Genomic DNA, 19,996 nt, shown 5'->3' with positions numbered 1-19,996 from the left:
GCTTTCTCTGGATGTTTATTTCATTATATTTATTACATTTACTTATTTTAAATGTAAATACCATGCTTTCCCAGGCTTACAATCACACCAATATAAAATAAAATAAAAATTCATCCATCACTGCTTTTTGCTCAAGATGGGTAAGTGAAACATCCACATTCAGCAGCAGTCTACCTCAGAATACCAGCTACAGGGGGACAACAGAGGAGGAAGCTCTTTTTGGCGCTATTGTCATTGGCTTCCCAGAGGCATCTTTTGGAATCAGAACGCCTTGCTCACACCTATCCTCTAAGCCTCCTCTGTGGCCTCTTACCGAAATCTCTGTACTTGGCAGCCTGTAAATGCTGAGCCGATGCTTGTGCTCCTGAGAAGGGGTTCCATCTGGGGGAAGAAATGAAAGAAAATAAAAGATCGGCGTGGGTCTGTCTTGAAAGTTTTGGGTGAACAGCGGAACAAACGTTATAGCAATACTAGGGGCTTCTGCCCCATGTGCTTTGCATGCTAATCCCAGCACCACCCCAAGAAGAGGAGCCTCAGGTACCCACCGCCTTTCTTGCCAACCCCCCCCAATGCCTCCAGGTATTGGTGCACGGTGGCAATCTTCAGCCCTCCTCAGGCACTTGCTTAGCCTCACCAGCCTGCCTCAGCTGTTTGTCTGCAGCGTGCCCAGGCCGCCTCGCTTTGCCACCCCACCTCGCCTTGCCTGCATGGCCTCCATCCCCCACCCACTTGCTGGCCTGAAGCATGTAGAAGGCAGTTGTCTATGTATGAAATCAACAAATATTCAAGAGAGAGAGGGAGGTAGATAATAAACAGTTCCTAGGCAGGACCAGCATTGAGGGTTGGCATAGTCACGACAGAGCACCTGCTTTGCATGCGGAAGGTCCCAGGTTTAGTCCCCAGGTAGGCCTGGAGAGAACCCTGTCTGAAATGCTGGAGAGCTGCTGCCAATCAAGGTAAACAATACTGAGCTTGATGGACCAATGCTCTGGCTCATTATAAAGCCGCTTCCTATGTGCCTATGGTCAGGCATCTGCCAAGAGCAGGGCCCCTGGTGGCAAGAGCACCCAGGTCCCTAAACCATTTAGGACTTGGAAGGTTATCGCTAGTACTTTGAAATGAAATGGACTGGCACTTGTTAATAAGGGCTGGTAATATATACCTGGTGCCTATTGGGACTGGTGGGGCAGAAGGCAGGGAGCGCAAGGGGTAGGCAGAGTCAGAGCCGACGAGAGGTTTGTCCCCATCTTCTGCTGAGTTCTACAAGGGCAACCCTGAGACTGAGTAGGAAGAAGCCTGCCTCTATGTTACGGACCCAGTTAGTAGCCTAGTAGCGCTGTCCACTGGCAGTCAAGAGCAAGCCCCACATCTAACACCCTGCAGTAGTCTAATCTGGAAGTTATCAGGGCCTGGCTAACTGTGCCACAAGCTGCCACTCCGCCCAGCCACATACAGGCACAATGTAAACGTACATAGTACTTCAGGGCTTTCACCGTGGAGTTGAACTTGCGAGAACCAGGCACCCCCATATCGCTTGTATAAGGCAAGCTGGACAAGGTATAGTTGACCGTGAAATGCCCCAAAGACGGCGGCTTGGCCGGGGTCGCAGAGGTGAGAGCTGGAAGGAGGAAGGACATTGGTTTCAAGATGGGGAAAAAAACATTTCAAATGGAATGTGCTAGCCACGTAGCACTTCAGAATACTTACGCAGAACGCTTTGTAGCTCATTGTAACCTGGAAACGAAAGAAATAGCATAACTACCAAGACCAGCAATGCCACAACAGTAAATGTAAAAGGCCTGGGCTGAACCCAACGTAAGTCCTACTCAGAGTAGACCCAATGAAATGACTTGATCTAAGTTAGCCATGTCTACTCATTTCAATGAGTCTATTCAGAGCAGGACTAACACTGGATAGAACCCAATATTCAAGTTTTATTAATTAATTAGTATTATTAATTAGTATTATTATTACCCACCCTTCACCCAGAGGTCCCAGGGCAGATTTCCACAATTTCAAAACAGTTAAAAGCAACTTCACAGAAAATAGGGTGGGTTCTAAAAACATACATCTCAGGTGTCAAAGGCCAGGGTAAAGAGATATATAAATTTTGTTAAATAAACCCGGTGGCAGACCCACTGAAATCAATGGATCTGCTTTGCATGCAGAAGGTCCCAGGTTCAATCCCTGATGGTATCTCCAGGTAGGACTAGGAGAGGGTCCTTGTCTGAAACCTTGGAGAGCTGCTGCCAGTCAGTGTAGTCAGTACTGAGCTAGAGGGACCTAATGGTATGACCTGATATAAGGTGTTCTACGTTCCTACTTCCATGCTCTTAGGAAGGCTTGGCAAATTTATGTAGGGATAGGCTCGTTAATACCTATGAGTTGTGATAGCAAAATGAAACCTCCATATGCAGAGGGAGTCTACCATAGAGGACTCAGGTGCTCAGAATACAAGGCAGGGCCCATCACCTCAGTGCCCTCTTTGCGAGCTTTCTGGGTGCATGTTTGGATTAAATGGGCCACTGGTCCAACCTCATTGCTCTCTGGGGTGGCCTGCATACCGTTCACATAGAGGCTGTTCTTGTCCAGCTTGTAGGGCCCGATGTTGGCGAAGCCGTTGGTCGTGTTGATTAGCTCGTGGTACACCTTCACCCGGTCGAACAGGGGTGCCGCGGCGTCTTTTCTGTAGGTGCAGATCATGTCCACTGCCGTCGACATCCCATCATCCAAAGAACTGGAAAATTCAAGAAATGAACAGCAGCTCCCCATAGCAGGGAAAAGAGGACCTCTTTCACCCTGAGGGTGCCGCATTCACTTCTGGGGCCTCATGCCAGTGATGGGGGGGGGCAGCCAAAAGTGGGCGGAGCAATGGATGTAAATTTTACTGTTATACTGTAGGCTAGTTTCTACACACACCCAGATAGGCGACTCACAAATAACATTTTATTATTTATTATTATTTCTGGCCTCCATCCAAGCAAACAAGGGGTGTTATCAGAGTTCAAGGACACATTTCCAGCCAAGCAGAAACACTCAAGCAGAGCCAGGGGAGAGTCCCAAGGGCCACAAAGCAAGGCCAGGAGGGCCACCTATGGCTCCTGTTGAACATTCTTTTGTGTGTTTTTTTACTTTACTTTCTTCTAAAATAATAATAATAATCTATTTTAAAATGTTAAGGTGCACCACCCTTTTCTCTGCCTAAAGACCATAGCTCAGCGGTGAAGCATCTGTTTTGCATGCAGAAGGTCCCAATTCTCCAGGTAGGGCTGCGAGAGACTCCTTTCTGAAACCCTGGAGACTGCTGCCAGTCAGAGTAGGCAATGATAAGCTAGATAGACCAATGGTCTTACTCAGTTTGACCGCTACCTTTGCTTCTATTTAAAATCAGAATAATAAGGACTGGAACCTTAACTTTATTTTTAAGGAAAGGAGCACAACTCAGTGAAAGGCCTCAGGTTCAATCACGGCCGGCATCTCCAGGTAAGGCTAGGAAAGACACCCTGCCTAAAAGCCTGGAGAGCTGCTGCCAGTCAGAGTAGACACTACTGAACTGGATGGTCCAATGGTCCAACTCAGTATAAGGCAGCTTTCTAGCTTCCCTTTAAATCAGCCCTTTAATCCAGATGCATGAGGACTGGAATCTTAATCTTATTTTTAAGAAAAGGGCCATAGCTTAGTGGTAGAGGATTTGCTTTGCATGCAGAAGGTCTCTGGTTGGCATCTCCAGGTAGGGCATGGAGTCTTCAGGAGAGATGCTGCCAGTCAGTGCAGATAATATTGAGCTAGATGGACCGGTGGATCTGACAAGTATGAAACAGTTTCCTGTTTCTGAGTTCCTAAAGAAGGTCTTCTCGACTGAAGTTCACAGAACGGGGATAGCTGGGATGTACTGAAAAATGCATTTTAGACATCTTCTGAAAACGACTGACCAGGGGGTTGGACTCAGTGGTCTTATAGGCCCCTTCCAACCCTACGATTCTATGATTTTATTCTTAAGACAGGCATTTGCAATACATATTTTTTTCTTTTTAAGCAACCAATTATTTTACTGATGATTTTAATGACCTTTTTAACTGATGCTTTTACTGATTTTTTTATAATCGTGTATGTTGCATACTACCGTGACATACTTTTATGAATGCGCAGATTATAAATGCTTCCATCAGTCAATCAATCAATTAATCAATGTTCAGATTTAAATTAATAACAATAGAATGACTGAATTCTCATGATTGAATTCTCCAATCGACCTGCCACCTGGATGATTTGCATGACTCCAGGCACTGTAATGGGACAACATGGAAGGTGGAATCTTGAGATGTCTTACCTTAGAGCAATAAGATTGCATCCTGCATGAGCTGGTCCAATGCTGCTTTTCTCCAAAATTTGGCCCAGCTAGGCATAAAAGGATTGCATATTAGCCAGACCCACACTCAGGATATGGATTTATTAAGATCTAACACAGGGTTGGCTGACACTTTGCTTGGACCACTGGCCATTGTATGTGCCAGCCAGCTTTTCCGGACTGCCCTCCAGGTGTTTTGGACTACAACTCCCATCATCCCTGACAACTGACGATGCTGCCTAGGGGTAATGGGAGTTGTAGTCCAAAGTATCTGGAAGGCACCAGGTTGCAGAAGGGAGTAATCCACAGTGAACAGAGCGGAAATTGCCTCTGAGTAAAATTGCATAGGGTTGCACCGTAATTACCTTGGGCCAGCGACTCTAGGTCCTAGCCTACTTCGCAAGGTTGTTGTGAGGAAAAAGATTAGGGTGGGGGACTATGTCAAGCTCTTTAGAGGAAGGGCAGGATTTTTTTAAAATGTTGCTAACAATTATTATTAATAATAATGAAACTGACAGGATTCAAATCTTATTAATAATGCTTATTAACAATAGTGGAGTGCTAATAAATTAATAAAAGTAAATTAATACATTATTGTTCAATTATTATTAGCTATTATTTATTATTAGGTTTATATCCTGCCCTTCTTCCCAGTAGGAGCTCGGGGCAGAAAGTTGTTGTTGTTATTATATGAGATGGGAGAATCCTTGGTCCAAATAACCTTTTTATGTCTTCGCCCATAATCATTCCATGTCATTTACACATTAACTTACTTTCTAACCTAAAATGCCCACCTCTAAATGTATGTTACCTCAAAACGCACATCACTAAATGTATTTTTAAATATATATATTTAACAGGACAGGTGCATTGGAAAATCTGAGAAGTGCAAAACCCAGTGGATAATAATCAAAAGCAGAATCCTAACCGTATCTACGCAGAAGAAAGTCCTGTTCAATGGGGTTTACTGCCTGGAAAGTGGGCCTAGAATTGCAGCCTTTATTCCTTATCTGCACATTCGCCCAGGAGCCTTTGGATCAGGCCGGTCCATACAGGAATTTGCAAGACTGAATCTCTTGTGCATGCCTGCTAACCAACATGGCCCCATGGAGAGTAATTAGACTCACTAAAGTGGAAAGAACTTTCTCTGTGGACAGGAAAGTTTTAGAATGCGGATCCGTCATCTCCGGCTTGTATCGGAGGTTGGTCACTGTGAAGTTCGCCGTGAATTGTTCACTGGCTGGTTTGGGGGAAGGAGTTGTGACCAATCCTGTCAGAAGAGAGAAGGAACAATGATGAACACATACTTGCTTTTCCTCAGGAATATTGCAGCGCCCTGCAGCCAAGCTGAAACTGGATTTTTAGTTGCACTCTTTTCACTGTCTTGACACTGTATTTTCCATTTTTGCAAAGGTACAAAGGTACGAGCCATACCTATTGCTCTGCCCACTTTTTCATCAAGCTCCACCCACCACTTTCATATGGCCCTCGGAAGCTGGCCCAGAAAGGAATGTGGCCCTCGAGATGAAAAAGTTACTCTGTCCTGCTTTATATACTTTTCCTAAGACTTCTCCTAAGCTCATGGAATTACCCACAGACGTCTTGCCTCCCCCAAATGTCTGCCCTCGGCAATCTGGGTGGTGCATCCTGAGATCAGGCAGCACTCCCCCATGCATTTACACGTTGGTTTAGAGTGCCTGGGTTGTATCTCATTACTCAGAGTAGTAAGTAAAGCAAGTCCTTCAATTTCAATGGGTTTACTCTGAGTAGGACTAACATTTGATACAGCTCCCTGTTCCCAGGCGTACCCCCTGGGATCCCAGGACCATCTTAGAAGCTTCAGATTGCACACACAGATGCTTATGTGGGAACGGCCATAGCTCAGTGATAGAGTATCACCTTTGCTCGCAGAAGGTCCCAGGTTCAATTTTCAGCAGCATCTCCAGGTATGGCTGATCATCTTCCCTGCCTGAAACCCTGGAGACCCACTGCTAGTCAGTCTAGACAATACTGAGCTAGATGGACCATTGGTCTGACTACAAGGCACCTTCCTGTGTTCCTATGTTCAGTTGAGAGATGTGGTCGAGACAGTGCAGTGGAATCCTCTCCAGGTTTTAGTGTGAACTTTCAAGGAGCTGTCCAAGGTGGTGAAGTATAGCACCTTGGATGGCTCCTTGAAAGTTCACACTAAAACCTGGAGTGGATTCCACTGCCACAGAGCTAACTTAAACCAAAAAGGGAAAAAGCTCAACACAAGCCTGGAAGAATTCAACTGGGCTAGATGATTTATCTATTCAAACATGACATGCAATTTTATTATGTTTGAAATGGCTATCAGTCATAAGATATAATTGAAAACTTCCCTATATGTCAATGAAATTCTTTGTGCTAAATCTTTCAAATACATATAATTTTAATATACATAAAACAGCATTCATACAACCTTGTATAAAACAATCATGTCTAACAATAAAATGTCTTTGTGTTGAACAAATCCCAAGTTTCGGATTTGTTCAACACAAAGACATTTTATTGTTACACATGATTGTTTTATACAAGGTTTTATGAATGCTAGATATTTTATGTATAGTCAAGAAATCAGAAGAAGGCCAGGACTGGGGAGGGTCACTATGAGAGAACTAGAAAAGGTCCTCAAATGCAAAGATGTATCACAGAACACTAAAGTCAGGATCATTCAGACCATGGTATTCCCGATCTCTAAGTAGGGATGTGGAAGTTGGGCAGTGAAAAAAGCGGATAAGAGAAAAATCATTTGAAATGTGGTGTTGGAGGAGAGCTTTGCAGATACCATGGACTGCGAAAAAGACAAATAATTGGGTGTTAGAACAAATTAAACCAGAACCGTCACTAGAAGCTAAAATGATGAAACTGAGGTTATCAGACTTTGGACACATCATGAGAAGACATGATTCACTAGAAAAGACAATAATGCTGGGAAAAACAGAAGGGAGTAGAAAAAGAGGAAGGCCAAACAAGAGATGGGATTGATTCCATAAAGGAAGCCACAGACCTGAACTTACAAGATCTGAACAGGGCGGCTCATGACAGAAGATATTGGAGGTGGCTAATTCATAGGATCGCCATAAGTTGAAAGCGACTTGAAGGCACATAACAACAACAACAAACTTATATGTATTTGAAAGACTTTGACAGCACAAAGAATTGCATTTATATATATGGAAGTTTTTAATTATGACTTACGACTGATAGCCATTTCAAACATAATAAAATCACATGTCATGTTTGAATAGATAAATCATCTAGCACAAATGAATTCTTCCACTGCCATGGAGCCACCAATCACCACTGGGGTGAGATGTTGCCATCCCATACTAGCACACTTACCAAGTTGATGTGGTAGTTCATGATAACCTGGAAAGAGAAGACAACACACTGATGTGGGAATGTCACAGGCTAACTATCTTCTGTCATAAAAAGCAACGGAGAGGGCATTAAACAGAGCACGCACTTTGCATGTAGATGGTCACAGGTCCAGTCTCAGATAGCAGAGAGCTTAGGTAGCCAGGATGGAAAGGAGTCTAGTGAGTCCCAGCCAATAGAAGCAGACCAGAGAGGGAGGTGGACATCTTTGGCCCTCCAATTGTTATTGGACTACAACTCCCATCATCCCAGCGATGCTTGCTGCTGGGAGATGGGAGTCCAGCTACATCAGGAGGACTGCAGATTCCACATCCAAGACTGTTCTTGGGCTGGGTGGCTCAGTGGTCTGACTCAGAATAAATGGGCTTCCTATATTCACCAGGAATATCTATACAGGAAGTATAGCTTTGAAAACTTTGGATTTCAGAGACCAGGACTTTTCTGCATCCAGGGCCTTGGAGAGATGCCACCAATCAGAGTAGACCAGAGACAGCCATCATGGTGCCCTCCAAATGCTGTTGGACTACAACTCCCAGCAGCCCTGGCAGCCAGCATGGCCAATGGTCAGAGATGATGGGAGTTGTAGTCCAGTACTTCAAACCTGCTCTAAGATGTCATGTTCCTTACTACTTTTAGAAGAGGCATTCCCTCCTGAGAGAGGGGAATGCCTCTTCTTATATCAAGGGAGGGGGTAACATGTGTTCTAAATGTTGTTGGACTACAACTCCCAACAGCCCCATTTAGGCATGGCCAATCGTCAGGGCCTACAGAAGTTGTAAACCAGCCATAACTGGAGGCCACCATATTGGCTGCCCCTTGAGTACCAGCCTGGATGGACCAATGATCTGACTCAATATAGCGCAGCTTCACACATCCACATGCGTCAACAGCGAAAGTCAGGTTCTGCTTCTTACCATTCACAAAGAGGCTGTTCTGGTCTAAGTTGTAGGGCCCCATCTTGGTGAAGCTCTCTGTCCTGTTGACAAGCTCACGGTACACCTGCACTTGGTCAAAAGGGGGCGCTGTAGAGTCTCTTTGGAAGCTGCAGACGCTGTCTACACCAGTGTACTTCCCATCTTCCACAGATCTGGGAACAGGAAGATCAAAGATAAAAACTGTGCCCAGGTGAGATTTTTCTCCTGCTTCTGGTCCAACACTTTGGCCCTAAATGAAACGTTCCAGGAAAAGATTGACAGTCCTGGTATGGAGCAGGGATTTCGCTAGAGTGGCACCGATTTGTCCTGTGCTGGGGCAAGGCAACAAAACATGTCAGGCATTTCAGCACCACGGAGAGCTCCTTGTGAGCAATGTGCTCTAGCAAAGATTGGGATTAAACTGAGGCCTTTTGAACCTCTACCTCCAGGTAGTAGAGGCTGATCCCTTACAGCGACTGGAGCACTGCCCCACCAGCCTCAGCCAGTCCTCACCTGCCTGCCTTCTTAGTTACAGCCTGCCTGTCAACTGTTTCCAACCCACGTTCCCCAAGCTCAGCACCCTTTTTGGAGAGTTCCCCCCCATGCTTCTGAATGTGATAGCAATCAGAAGAAAGCCTCTGTAGGACAATCTTAGCAATGTACTTCAGGTCTGTGGATCTTGTGAAGGTGGCAAATAATAAAATGCATTTTTCTAAAATGTGATATGCTTTCTTTGGACAGCTTCTTTTGCAGATTCTACTCCCTCTGGAAACACAGGAGACATACTACTACTAGTAGTAGTAGTAGCACCAGCAGCCGCAGTCCTCTGCTCCTACTGGAAGGAAGGGCGGGATATAAATCTAAAAGGATGAATGAATGAATGAATGTAAAATGAATGAATGAATAAAATACTCCTACTCCTACTACTAGTACTATTGCTACTACATTTCAGTCTGTGTCTGTGTTGGAATTGCTTTTTTAATATGTTTTTAAACCTTTTTTAAAAAAATTGTTTTTAAAGATGTTTTAATATATTTTAAAGTCTGTTTTTATGATGTTTTAAAGGGCTTTTAGTGCTTTTATTCGCCATCCTAGGCTCCTACTGGGAGGAAGGGCGGGATATCAATCAATCAATCACTCAAATTAATAATAATAATAATATAATATCTGTCCCACATCCTTACCTAAAAGCTGACATATTGCATCCCATAAATGCAGGTCCAACGCTGCTTTTCTCCAACATTCGGCCCAGCTAGGCATAAGGGAAGGTGTAGTTACTGATTTCTTCCTGCTCTTAAAAACAGAAATGGGCTCCTATCTTTAACAAAAATGTCAGCTGGAAGAGCTCCTGAGCGCAGTGCTCGTCGGCTGTTTGAGCTCTTGCAGAGGGCTTACCAGCATTGTGAGGGCCCGCTCTGTCGCACTGAACACCTTCGATTTGGGAATTCCCATCTCCGGCTTGTACACGAGACTGGTCAGGGTGTAGTTCACCGTGAAGCGATCCACCACTGTCGGAGGTGGGGTGCTGTTGGGCAAAGCACCTGGAAGAGAGATATAACGGCAGCTCAGTGCAGAAACAAATCAGCACTTGCACTACTGAAACCAGTGGCGGCTCGTCTATTAGGACGATTGAGGCCGTGCCCCACCAACCTCAGTCTGCCCCAGCCACCCCCACCTGCCTCACTTCTTACTTCCAATCCGTCCTGTCAACTTCCCCCTCCTCAGCCTCAGTCCCTTGTAGAACTCAACAGAGAGGAGGAGGATGGAGACAAAACTAGAATGAGTTGACCACTAATTGCCTGCCTACGGTTTGAGCTCCCTGCTTTCTGCCCTACCAGTTTCAGGGGTGTAGTTGTCCAGGGTTGCGGGGAGGTGGGCATAGTCTCCTTACTTTTTTGGGAGCAGGGTCCCAGCCAGGCCTCTAAGTATAAGCCAATTGACATGAGAGTGTCAACCACTGAGAAGAGTGCTTGTCCTTTCGTATTGATCAGAGCCGATCAGAGTGAAAGGAGATGAGTCAGCCACTGAGAAGACCGTTCTCTTCTCAGCCTCCTCTTTCATGCTGATTGGCTCCTAGGAGCGAGGGAGATTAGGGAAAGTGGAGAAAGGGGCATGGCGTGACTATCAGGAAGAGCCCCTGCCCTGTTTAACTAACACCGGAATAGGAATCATTCCAGCAGGCTCTGCTGAGCAGGCTTACCATCATGTTGGGTCCAACATGGTCACCTCTTGCCACAGGTGGCGAAACAATAGGTGTTTTGCCGCCTGTGGCAAGGGGTGACCATGTTGGACACCAACATGAGGGTAAGCCTGCTCAGGCTTTTTTGACCTGTGACAAATTGGTGCTTTACTTAATGACATTGTAAATACATTTCTTTTATGCATGTACCAGCTGCAAAATGTGTCCACCCTCGGGTATGCCTTAACTTGGATTCCTGCATTGAGCAGGGGGTTGGACTTGATGGCCTTACAGGCCCCTTCCAACTCTAGGATTCTGCCCTGAACAATTACAGTTTCATCCTTGGGTCCTGTATGCTTTTCTGATTTTGAAAAGTACAGAATTGTTTTTTTTTAATTCATGCAAGATCCATTTCACGCTGACATCTACAATTCTCACCCATCTCAAGAGTTTGTGAGGCTTGTTTTTTTGAAGAGACCCCTTTTAAGATTTTACCATGTGATTTTACTTCCAAGCACTCAGCATTTAAAAGATGATTCAGCTATTGCGATGTGGACTCATATTTTAAATCAAAATGAGTTTGCAGTTCTAAATACAGTTATTCCAAAACTGTAGGCAGTTGGAAGTAGGGATGCTCTAGTAGAATCAGTACAATTTCTCCTGAGCGATACTAATGGCCTCATGACATTCAAAGTGGCTCTTTTTGCGCTTGCCGCGAAAAAGATCAGAAAGAAAGAACTAGATAAAATGTCAATAAACTGGGAGATTCAGATTTTTAAATTGAGCTCGCCGATGCTAATTTTGAAAAAAAATTATACTACAGGTCGCAACAACTTGTTCTTTGGATACTTTTACATAATTCTGTCTTTTTATATTTTATGTTTTCACATTTTAATATATTTGTCATGGCCTCTGGCTAGTAAAAAAATATTTTTGAATAAAACTGTATGCAGTTTTTGATTCAGCGTGGCTCTGAGAATCAACTTTTTCTGTGGTAAAAATGGTGAAACCAAAATACAGGTTGCAGATACTGGATGCAAATTTGGAGGTGAGTTAAGAAGCAGTCTAACTGATTTTATGCCTGATTTCTCTGCACTGCTCCTTGAGTGTTTTTTTACTCGCAGAAACACAGTTAATTTTTTTTGTCATGTGTCAAAACTGTAAACGCATCTGCCACAATTTTGGCAAGTATGAATATACTGTAATAGATCATAAGCCTAGCTCAGCAGGGCTTGTCTGCAATAAATAGGATTAAACACTGTGATGACTGTGATGCACTTACGTATAGGACGGTATGCTTCATTGTAATCTGGAACGAAAAGGAACAAGTTCTTAAAGACATAATCAGGTTCCACTGGACACTCATCCACTTCTATCCAACGACAGAGCTAGGGTTCTTTATACCAGGAGTGGCTAACCATTTTGTTTGTTTCGGCCTGAAGGCTGGACTCACCCTTGGTCAACCCCCCCAGGGGGACCAGTGCAGGGAGGGGGTGATTTGCATCACCACAGGGTGCAGGGCTGTGCCCACCTCAACACTGATCTTCTTTTATTTATTTATTTACTTATTTGCTGCTGCTGCTGCCAAAATTGGTGGTGTCTTGGGGAACCAGATCAGACCATAAAACTGGAAGTTCACCATCCCCAACTCTGGTTTATACCTTAACTCTGTTCTGGAACACAGTGTACAAATGTACAAGAAAAATCTGATAAATTAAAAGCCAGATTTCAGGACACCTCTATGCTTGTTCACTGTGATGTCACTTCCTGTCACCAGGTGTTATTTTCCCTTCTCTTCCTCTTCTTTGTTAAGAGCTGTTCTCTTTTGCATAGTCTCCATTAACCCCTGGACAGCAGCTACCAAATCCTGCTCTACGGGACACTAAAGTTCATGAACCAAATCTACTACCCACTTCTACCTTTCTCTCTTCAAGCTAAAGCCTTTGTTTCCTGAACATATGAAGGTTGTGAGTAAAGACTATGTTTATTTGCCTATTTACTAAGACTGTTCCTTTATTCAGCTAGTCTGTGTGAGTGGGAGGTGAGCTGGATTATTGCTCAATTCTGTTTTTGCCAACTCTGCAAAGAGATATAACTCCTTAGCTGTTTCATCTCATATAATTAAAAAGCACTTGGCTACCATTAACACAGAGGCTGTCCTGGTCCAGACTGTAGGGCCCCATCTTGGTGAAGCCGTTGGTCTTGTTAACTATCTCATGGTACACTTTCACTCGGTCAAATGGCCCCTTGATGGAATTGCTTTGGTAAGCACAGATGGCATCCATTCCAGTTGCATCCCCGCTTCTCATAGGTCTGGGGAAAAGAAGGGGAATTTTAGCAGAAACATTCTGAACTGACTTGAAGCAGGGGTGGCCACCCTGGTGCCCTCCAGATGTTGTTGGACTCCAACTTCCATTAGCCCCAGCTAGAATGGCCAGTGGTCAAGAATGATGGGAGCTGAACATGGATGAAACTGGTTTTCTCAGTTTGTCATGTTTTCCAATCTTAAATTCAGTTCCCCATATTTCTGCAGGAATCTGCAGTTTAAAAAAATCCTCATGAAAATTTGCCAGCATTTTAGTGTGAATTTCTCCTAATAAACACATTTTTGCAAGCCATTCCTCATCATGTAATGCAGTTTTGCATGTTATTTTCACACAACTGTTCATTTCTGTGTCAATTTCCCTTTAACACATGCATTCTTGTAAATATTGTTTGGTTGGCAAACTGCATCACAAAATTCAAATAAGCGTGAATTTCAAAGGAGGGCTGTTACAGTATTAATATTGTTTCGGAAAGTGCCGATTTGATAAATTCGGCCTGAAATGCAAACTGAATTGAAATTCTCGCCTGTTCCTAGAGCTGAAGGCCACAACTCCTGGAGGGCACCACGTTGGCTACCTCTGGACTAAAGAGTTGAGTCAGAAAGAAGGAAATGTCTGGGCAAGATGTGATTGAAGCAGAAATATATATAGATATGAGGAAGGCTGACCTCAGAGATGACACTTTGCATCTTAAATACACCGGGCCAACACTAGTAGCGGCAAGGATTCTCCCAAGCTGAAAAAAGAAAGGACTCATTGATGATGCCATCCCAACAGGGCCTTACCTCAAGCAGTTCTCATGAATTGGCTCAGATGTTAGTCATATTTAGAGCAGAGCCATTAAAATTAATGGAGAGGTCTACTTTAAATCCATTAATTTTAATAAGGATACTCTGAGTCAAACATCGTTGGATACCACTCAAAAATAATAACAGTGATGATCTTTAATATAATAACAACCACCATCATCAGCTGAAATTAGTATTATTTAAATTTAAATCCAGAAGGAGCCCAGGGCGGCAAACAAAAATACTAAAAACACTCTAAAACATCTTAAAAACAGACTTTAAAATATATTAAAACAAAATCTTTTAAAACTTTTTTTTAAAAAAAAGGTTTAAAAACATCTTAAAAAGCAATTCCAACACAGACGCAAACTGGGATAAGGTCTCTATTTAAAAGGCTTGTTGAAAGAGGAAGGTCTTCAGTAGGTGCCAAAAAGATAGCAGAGATGGCATGGCGCCTGTCTAATATTTAAGGGAAAGGAATTCCACAGGGTAGGTGTTACTACACTAAAGGTCTACTCCCTATGTTGTGCGGAACAGATCTCCTGATAAGATGGTATCTGCAGGAGGCCCTCACCTACATAGTGCAGTGATCAACTGGGAATATAAGGGGTAAGATGATCTTTCAGGTATCCTGGTCCCAAGCTGTATAGGGCTTTGCACACCAAAACTAGAACCTTGAACTTGACCAGGTAGCTAATGGGCAGCCAGTAAATAAAAATGTGTCAGCCTGCAGGTGGATGCAAGAGACTCTTCTGCAGGTGTTCCTTCCACGGGAGGGTTGGAGCATAGTAGTATGAGAACAGGCCTTCTCAGTGGTGGCTCTCCAGTTGTGGAATGCTCTCCCCAGGGAAGCACGCCTAGCACCATCATTGCATGTTTTTAAGTGGCAGGTAAAAACGTGTTTATTCTCTCAGGCCTTTGGAGGAGCTGGATCTTGTTTCAGTGCATTTTTATGTATTTTAGGATGCTTTTATTCTTGTTTGTATATCTTTAATGTTGTCTCCTTGAGTTGCTTTTTTTTTGAAAAAAAGACTAATAAATATAAATAATAAATAAATAAAACTGTCAGTGAACACCACAGAGCATCTCAGACAATTGACACACAGTGGAGCCAGGCTTACCAGAGTGGTGAGGGCCTTCTCTGTAGCATTGAATGCCTTTGAATTGGGGGTTCCCAGCTCTGGCTTGTATTTAAGGTTGGTTACTGTGAAATTCACAGTGAAGTGTTCAACCACTGGCATTGTAGTTGGCAAAACAGCTGGAATAGGATAGAAAGCAAGACAATCATATTGAGATGAGACTCTCCGTCTGGAATCTCATCAACACTTCCAGGTGCTTGTGGGTTATCTCCAAATTCAGTATTCAGAGTAGACCCATTGAAATCTATTAAAAGTTCATTGATTTCAATTGTTCTACTCCAAGTATGACTGAGAAATAACCCTATAATTGTCTATTTTCACAAGACTGACACATGATTAAAGAATGAGTTTTAAATCAATTAAATCTGCATAAATTTGCATATGACTAAAGCAAGAATGTTGAAGAAAAATACATGCTTCCTTGGGTTTTAGATCGTGCATGTACATGATTCAGCAGATGCCATCTTAGAAGTGGCATTCTCACCCACATGAGAATGGAATGCCTCTTTCTGAGATGATGGCATTCCCTCTGACATGAGTGGAGAGAGAATTCATATTTCTGAGATGATGGCATTCCCCCCTGCATAACAGGAAAGGGGGGGATGCCTCTTCTTAAATGGTGCCTCCTATCAGCAGTTTATATTAGTACATTTAAATAATTAACTTTTAAAAATGTGTTTCCTGGATAATCAAAGATGCCTTTTAATTGATCAATCAATTAACCGATTAAACAATTAAAGGTCTAGTTTCTTTTAATGAACAAGAATTAAGAATGTCCATGCCACACTTACTTGTTACTGGAGGAACTTCATTATAATCTATGAAGAAGGAAAAGAGAATGGTTAGCAAAGCAGCAGGCAAAATGGTGTTTCAAGGCAAAAAGGGTGGGTGAGCAAAGAACATATCCCGATTTCCCAAGCTTTGCATCTGAGAATTTGTATCTGAACCCTTGCCTCTCAGCTGAAAATGATGCAACCCCCCCCCACATCCCCGACTGTGATCCAAGAAGCACAGTTGTCTCACTCAATGAATATCTACCAACTGCATCATTTCTTACAATCAAGCACATTAACATAGGGGTGAGCGAATCTGTCAGATTTGGTCTCTCTCTCTATCTCATTTTTCCAATCTTCAGTTCTCCAAATTTCCACAACAGTTTTAGACTTGGAAAAAAAAAATCATCATGAAAATCATCAACATTCTAATGCAAATTTTTTGTATCCCATTTGGGCTAATGTACCCATCCTTGCAATCGATTCCTCCGAATACAATGCATTTTTGTATCTTATCTTCACTCATGGATGCAATGTGAACCGAATTGAATTTATCACCCATCTTTATATGCACACAATCCATCCACCCTAACTGCTTAAAAACAACAACACTTGTTTACCATTAACATAGAGGCTGCTCTGGTCTAGGAGGTAGGGCCCCATCTTGGTGAAGCTGCTTGTCCTGTTCACTATTTCATGGTAGACTTTCACTCGGTCGAAGAAGGACGAAGGAGAATCACTCCTGTAAGTGCAGACCGCATCCATCCCAGTTTCGTCCCCGCCTCTCACAGGTCTGGAAGGAAAGGAAGGATTTGAGGAGGAACTTTTGGAACGGACCAGAACTGTTGTCCAAGATGCAGTGACTTGGGGACAGGTGATCTGAGGAGCAGTCATGGTCTCACATCTATTCATTCATTCATCCTATTGATCTCCTGTCCTCCTTCCAAATGAAACACAGAGCAGCTCACTTGATTGATTGATTGACTGATTATTTGCATTTATATCCCACCTTTCCTCCAAAGAGCTCGAGGTGGCGTACCCATTTCTCCCTCTCCTGGTTTTAGCTTCACAACAACCCTGAAAGGTAGCCTAGGCAGAGAGACAGTGACTGACCCCAAGGTCACCCCAGTGAGCTTCATGGCTGAGTGGGGATTTGAACCATGGGCTCTCATGTCACAGTCTGACACTCTAACAACGACGACACACTAACAATTCTTTGTTAGCGCCCCAAGTCTCCTGGTTTGCAGTTTCTGCCCTGGCTGGTTGCCGCGTTCCAGATTCCTGGAGATGGTTCTTGCTATGGTCCTGTGTGCCTGTGGTGGGCAGGGCAATAGGAAATCAAACATTTACCCAGGTCCAAAGACCTGAATGAACAAGAACGATGTTTGAAATTTTCCACATTCTGCGGGTCAAATGTGTACCCTCTGGGAAGGAACTCCACGTGAGGGATGGGAAGATCTATCCATTTCGCTCCTCTGCAGTTCTCATCTTTTCAACCTTAAATGCAGTTCTCTGCATTTCTGTAACAATTTGCATTTTTCAAAAAAATCCTCCTGAAAATTCTCCAACGTTTTAGTGCAAATTTCTCCTAATAAACACATTTTTGTCAGCGGTTTCGACTCACGTACAGGTTTTCCCAAGCACTTTCTCATCATATAAAGCATGTTTGCATGTTATTTTCACTCATATATCCATTTTTATGCACACTTTCCCCCAATGTAGGCATTGTTTGGTAAACACTGATTGGTTGGCAAACTGCATTGCAAGATTCAAATTTCAAAGGATCCTCGCATTGGTTCAAAAGTGTAAATTTGATAGATCCAGCTTGAAATGCAAACAATCAAAATCATCACCCATCCCTATTCCATGTATAGGACACCCCCTTCCCATCAAGAATGCCCTGTCTTGGGCCACTGTCCATCTGGTCTTGGTCAAGGATGGAACCAATAACAGGGCATTCCCCATTGACCACAATATTGAAGAAGGCTGACCTCAGAGCTGTCACTTTGCATCCCTGATAGTCCGGGCCAAAGCTGCTGCTGGAGAGGACTCTGCCAAGCTGAAAAAGGAAAGATATTGTCAGGAGTTGCTGCTGTTGTTTTCCGTGGCGCTCCTCTCCCTGTTGGCTCAGAGGAAGAGACAGGTGACCAAGAGGTGATGAGATGGGATGGCAGCAACTGCAGAGCACTACCCAGATGCTCATAGCAGCTGCATAAAAGCGGTGGCAGCGGGTGGCCATTGGTACTGGTGGAGCGGAAGGCAGGGAGACCAACAATAGATGGAGCCAGAGCCAGTGGCAGGCAGAGCCAGTCCCTGATTGGTTATAACTGAGAAGGCAGGCTGGTGAGGGCTCACTGAGCAATGCCCCATCTATTCTAATTTATATATTTATCTGTCACATTTACATCCCACCTTTCAAGTGGGATGCTCAAGGTGGCATACAAACATGGTTCTTCCCCTTTCTGATTTTATCTTCATAGAATCTTGGAACAGTCAAGTTGGAGGGGGCCTCTAAGGCCATCGACTCCAACCCCCTGCTCAATGCAGGAAACCAAATTAAAGTATCTCTGTCCAGCTGCATCTTGAGACAATTGGTTCCATTCTCTTCACAACAACCTTGTGAGGTAGGTTAGGCTGAGAGACAGTGACTGGCCCAAGGGTCACCCAATGAGCTTCATGGCCAAGCGAGAATACTGGTCTCCCAGATCATAGTCTGACACCCTAACTGCTTTGCCACACTGGCTGTCTACCTGGTAAAATGTCAGATCCCAGCCAGGGGAGTCATCAGAGGAAAGCCAGGAGGCTTTCCACACGTGCATATTTCTGTTCCTCCATGATAGCAGCAGAGAACTGTATGCTGGTATATTGCCCCAAATTTCATCATTTCACTCGTGTGATTTTCTGAGTTAATGGGGTTGCAAACAGATTTTTTTTTCTGGAAGCAACTAACTCATAAATGAGTCCTATACATCCACTAGATTTCTGGAAATAGCATTATGTGAAAGCTCAGACAAAGTGTGGAAATGATCAGATAAGGAAAAGTCAAGATAATGGAATTCACTGCCATCTGAATACAGCCTAGGAGGGAAAGAGTCAGATTACACAGAGAGATAAAGGACCAGGGAACGGTAAGGAAATGGGGTTAGTAAGGCCAGTGGTGACCCAGGGAAGAGAACGGGAGAAATGCAAAGGTATGGGAGGAAACCACTGCACAAGAGACAACATCGGGGCTGTAGGTAGGAAGGCTACACTATGGATAATAGGCTAGGCTGCAAGTCCTGTGACGAGAAGAATATCTAAGCTCAACTGGTGATGGTTCCATTGGGCAATCTCTGACAGGAAGAGACAACCTGGGAAGTTGAGGTTTCTGGGGACCTCGAGGAGCACAGTTCTGACAGATATAATAACTATGTCAACCCACAGGACACTCCACACCTTATCCCAAGCAATTAGTTCCCATCTAGTTCCCTCCTGTTCAGCACTGGTTAGGTCTCATCATTAGTACTATGTCTAGTTCTGGACACAGCACTTTAAGAAGGATGCAGACAAACTGGACCGGGTTCAGAGGAGGGCAACAAGGATGATTAGGGGACTAGAAACAAAGCCTTATGAAGACAGACTGAAAGAACTGGGCCTGTTTAGCCTTGAGAAGACTGAGGGGAGATAGGATAGCACTCTTCAAGTACTGGAAAGGTTGGCACCCAGAGGAGGGCCAGGAACTCTTCTCGATCATCCCAGAGTGCAGGGCATGGAATGATAGGCTCAAATGACAGGAAGTCAAATTTTGGTTGAACATCAGGAAAAACGTCTTAACTGTTAGAGCAGTACAACAATGGAGCCAATGACCTAGGGAGGTGATGGGCTCTCCAACCCTGGAGGCCCTCAAGAGGCAGTTGGACAGCCATCTGTTGGGATGCTTTAACTTGGATTCCTGCATGAGCAGGGGGGTTGGACTCATTGGGCTTATAGGTCCCTTCCAACTCTACTATTCTATGATTCTATGAATTCTCACTGGATCAGACTCTTACCAGAAATGCTTGTACTGATGTAACAATCTACTTACTGCTACATTGAATAGAATCCAATGGGACTTCTCTGAGTAAAACATAGTTGGACCCAACTCATTAAT

General features: G+C 43.9%; 1 protein-coding gene across 1 annotated transcript in view; it reads right to left on the bottom strand.

Moving 5' to 3' along the window:
* Nucleotides 1-159: 159 nt before the first annotated feature.
* The window catches only part of LOC133372786 (mucin-16-like), a 47,260-nt gene continuing 27,423 nt past the window's right edge, over nt 160-19,996 (bottom strand). Inside the window, exons 55-72 of the mRNA XM_061601853.1 lie at nt 17,859-17,926; nt 16,488-16,660; nt 15,886-15,912; nt 15,077-15,213; nt 13,836-13,903; nt 12,984-13,156; nt 12,126-12,152; nt 10,060-10,205; nt 9,178-9,272; nt 8,665-8,837; nt 7,715-7,741; nt 5,476-5,618; nt 4,331-4,398; nt 2,565-2,737; nt 1,708-1,734; nt 1,473-1,618; nt 314-381; nt 160-187 (exon numbers count right to left, since the gene is read on the bottom strand). Coding sequence (XP_061457837.1) covers nt 160-187; nt 314-381; nt 1,473-1,618; nt 1,708-1,734; nt 2,565-2,737; nt 4,331-4,398; nt 5,476-5,618; nt 7,715-7,741; nt 8,665-8,837; nt 9,178-9,272; nt 10,060-10,205; nt 12,126-12,152; nt 12,984-13,156; nt 13,836-13,903; nt 15,077-15,213; nt 15,886-15,912; nt 16,488-16,660; nt 17,859-17,926 — 1,767 coding nt within the window. The remainder of the gene's footprint in view (nt 188-313; nt 382-1,472; nt 1,619-1,707; nt 1,735-2,564; nt 2,738-4,330; nt 4,399-5,475; nt 5,619-7,714; nt 7,742-8,664; nt 8,838-9,177; nt 9,273-10,059; nt 10,206-12,125; nt 12,153-12,983; nt 13,157-13,835; nt 13,904-15,076; nt 15,214-15,885; nt 15,913-16,487; nt 16,661-17,858; nt 17,927-19,996) is intronic.

This window comes from Rhineura floridana, chromosome 18, assembly GCF_030035675.1.
Source record: "Rhineura floridana isolate rRhiFlo1 chromosome 18, rRhiFlo1.hap2, whole genome shotgun sequence".
Lineage (NCBI taxonomy): Eukaryota > Metazoa > Chordata > Lepidosauria > Squamata > Rhineuridae > Rhineura > Rhineura floridana.
Note: the sequence above shows the minus strand (reverse complement) of the source record. Positions and strands in the feature narration are given on the sequence as shown.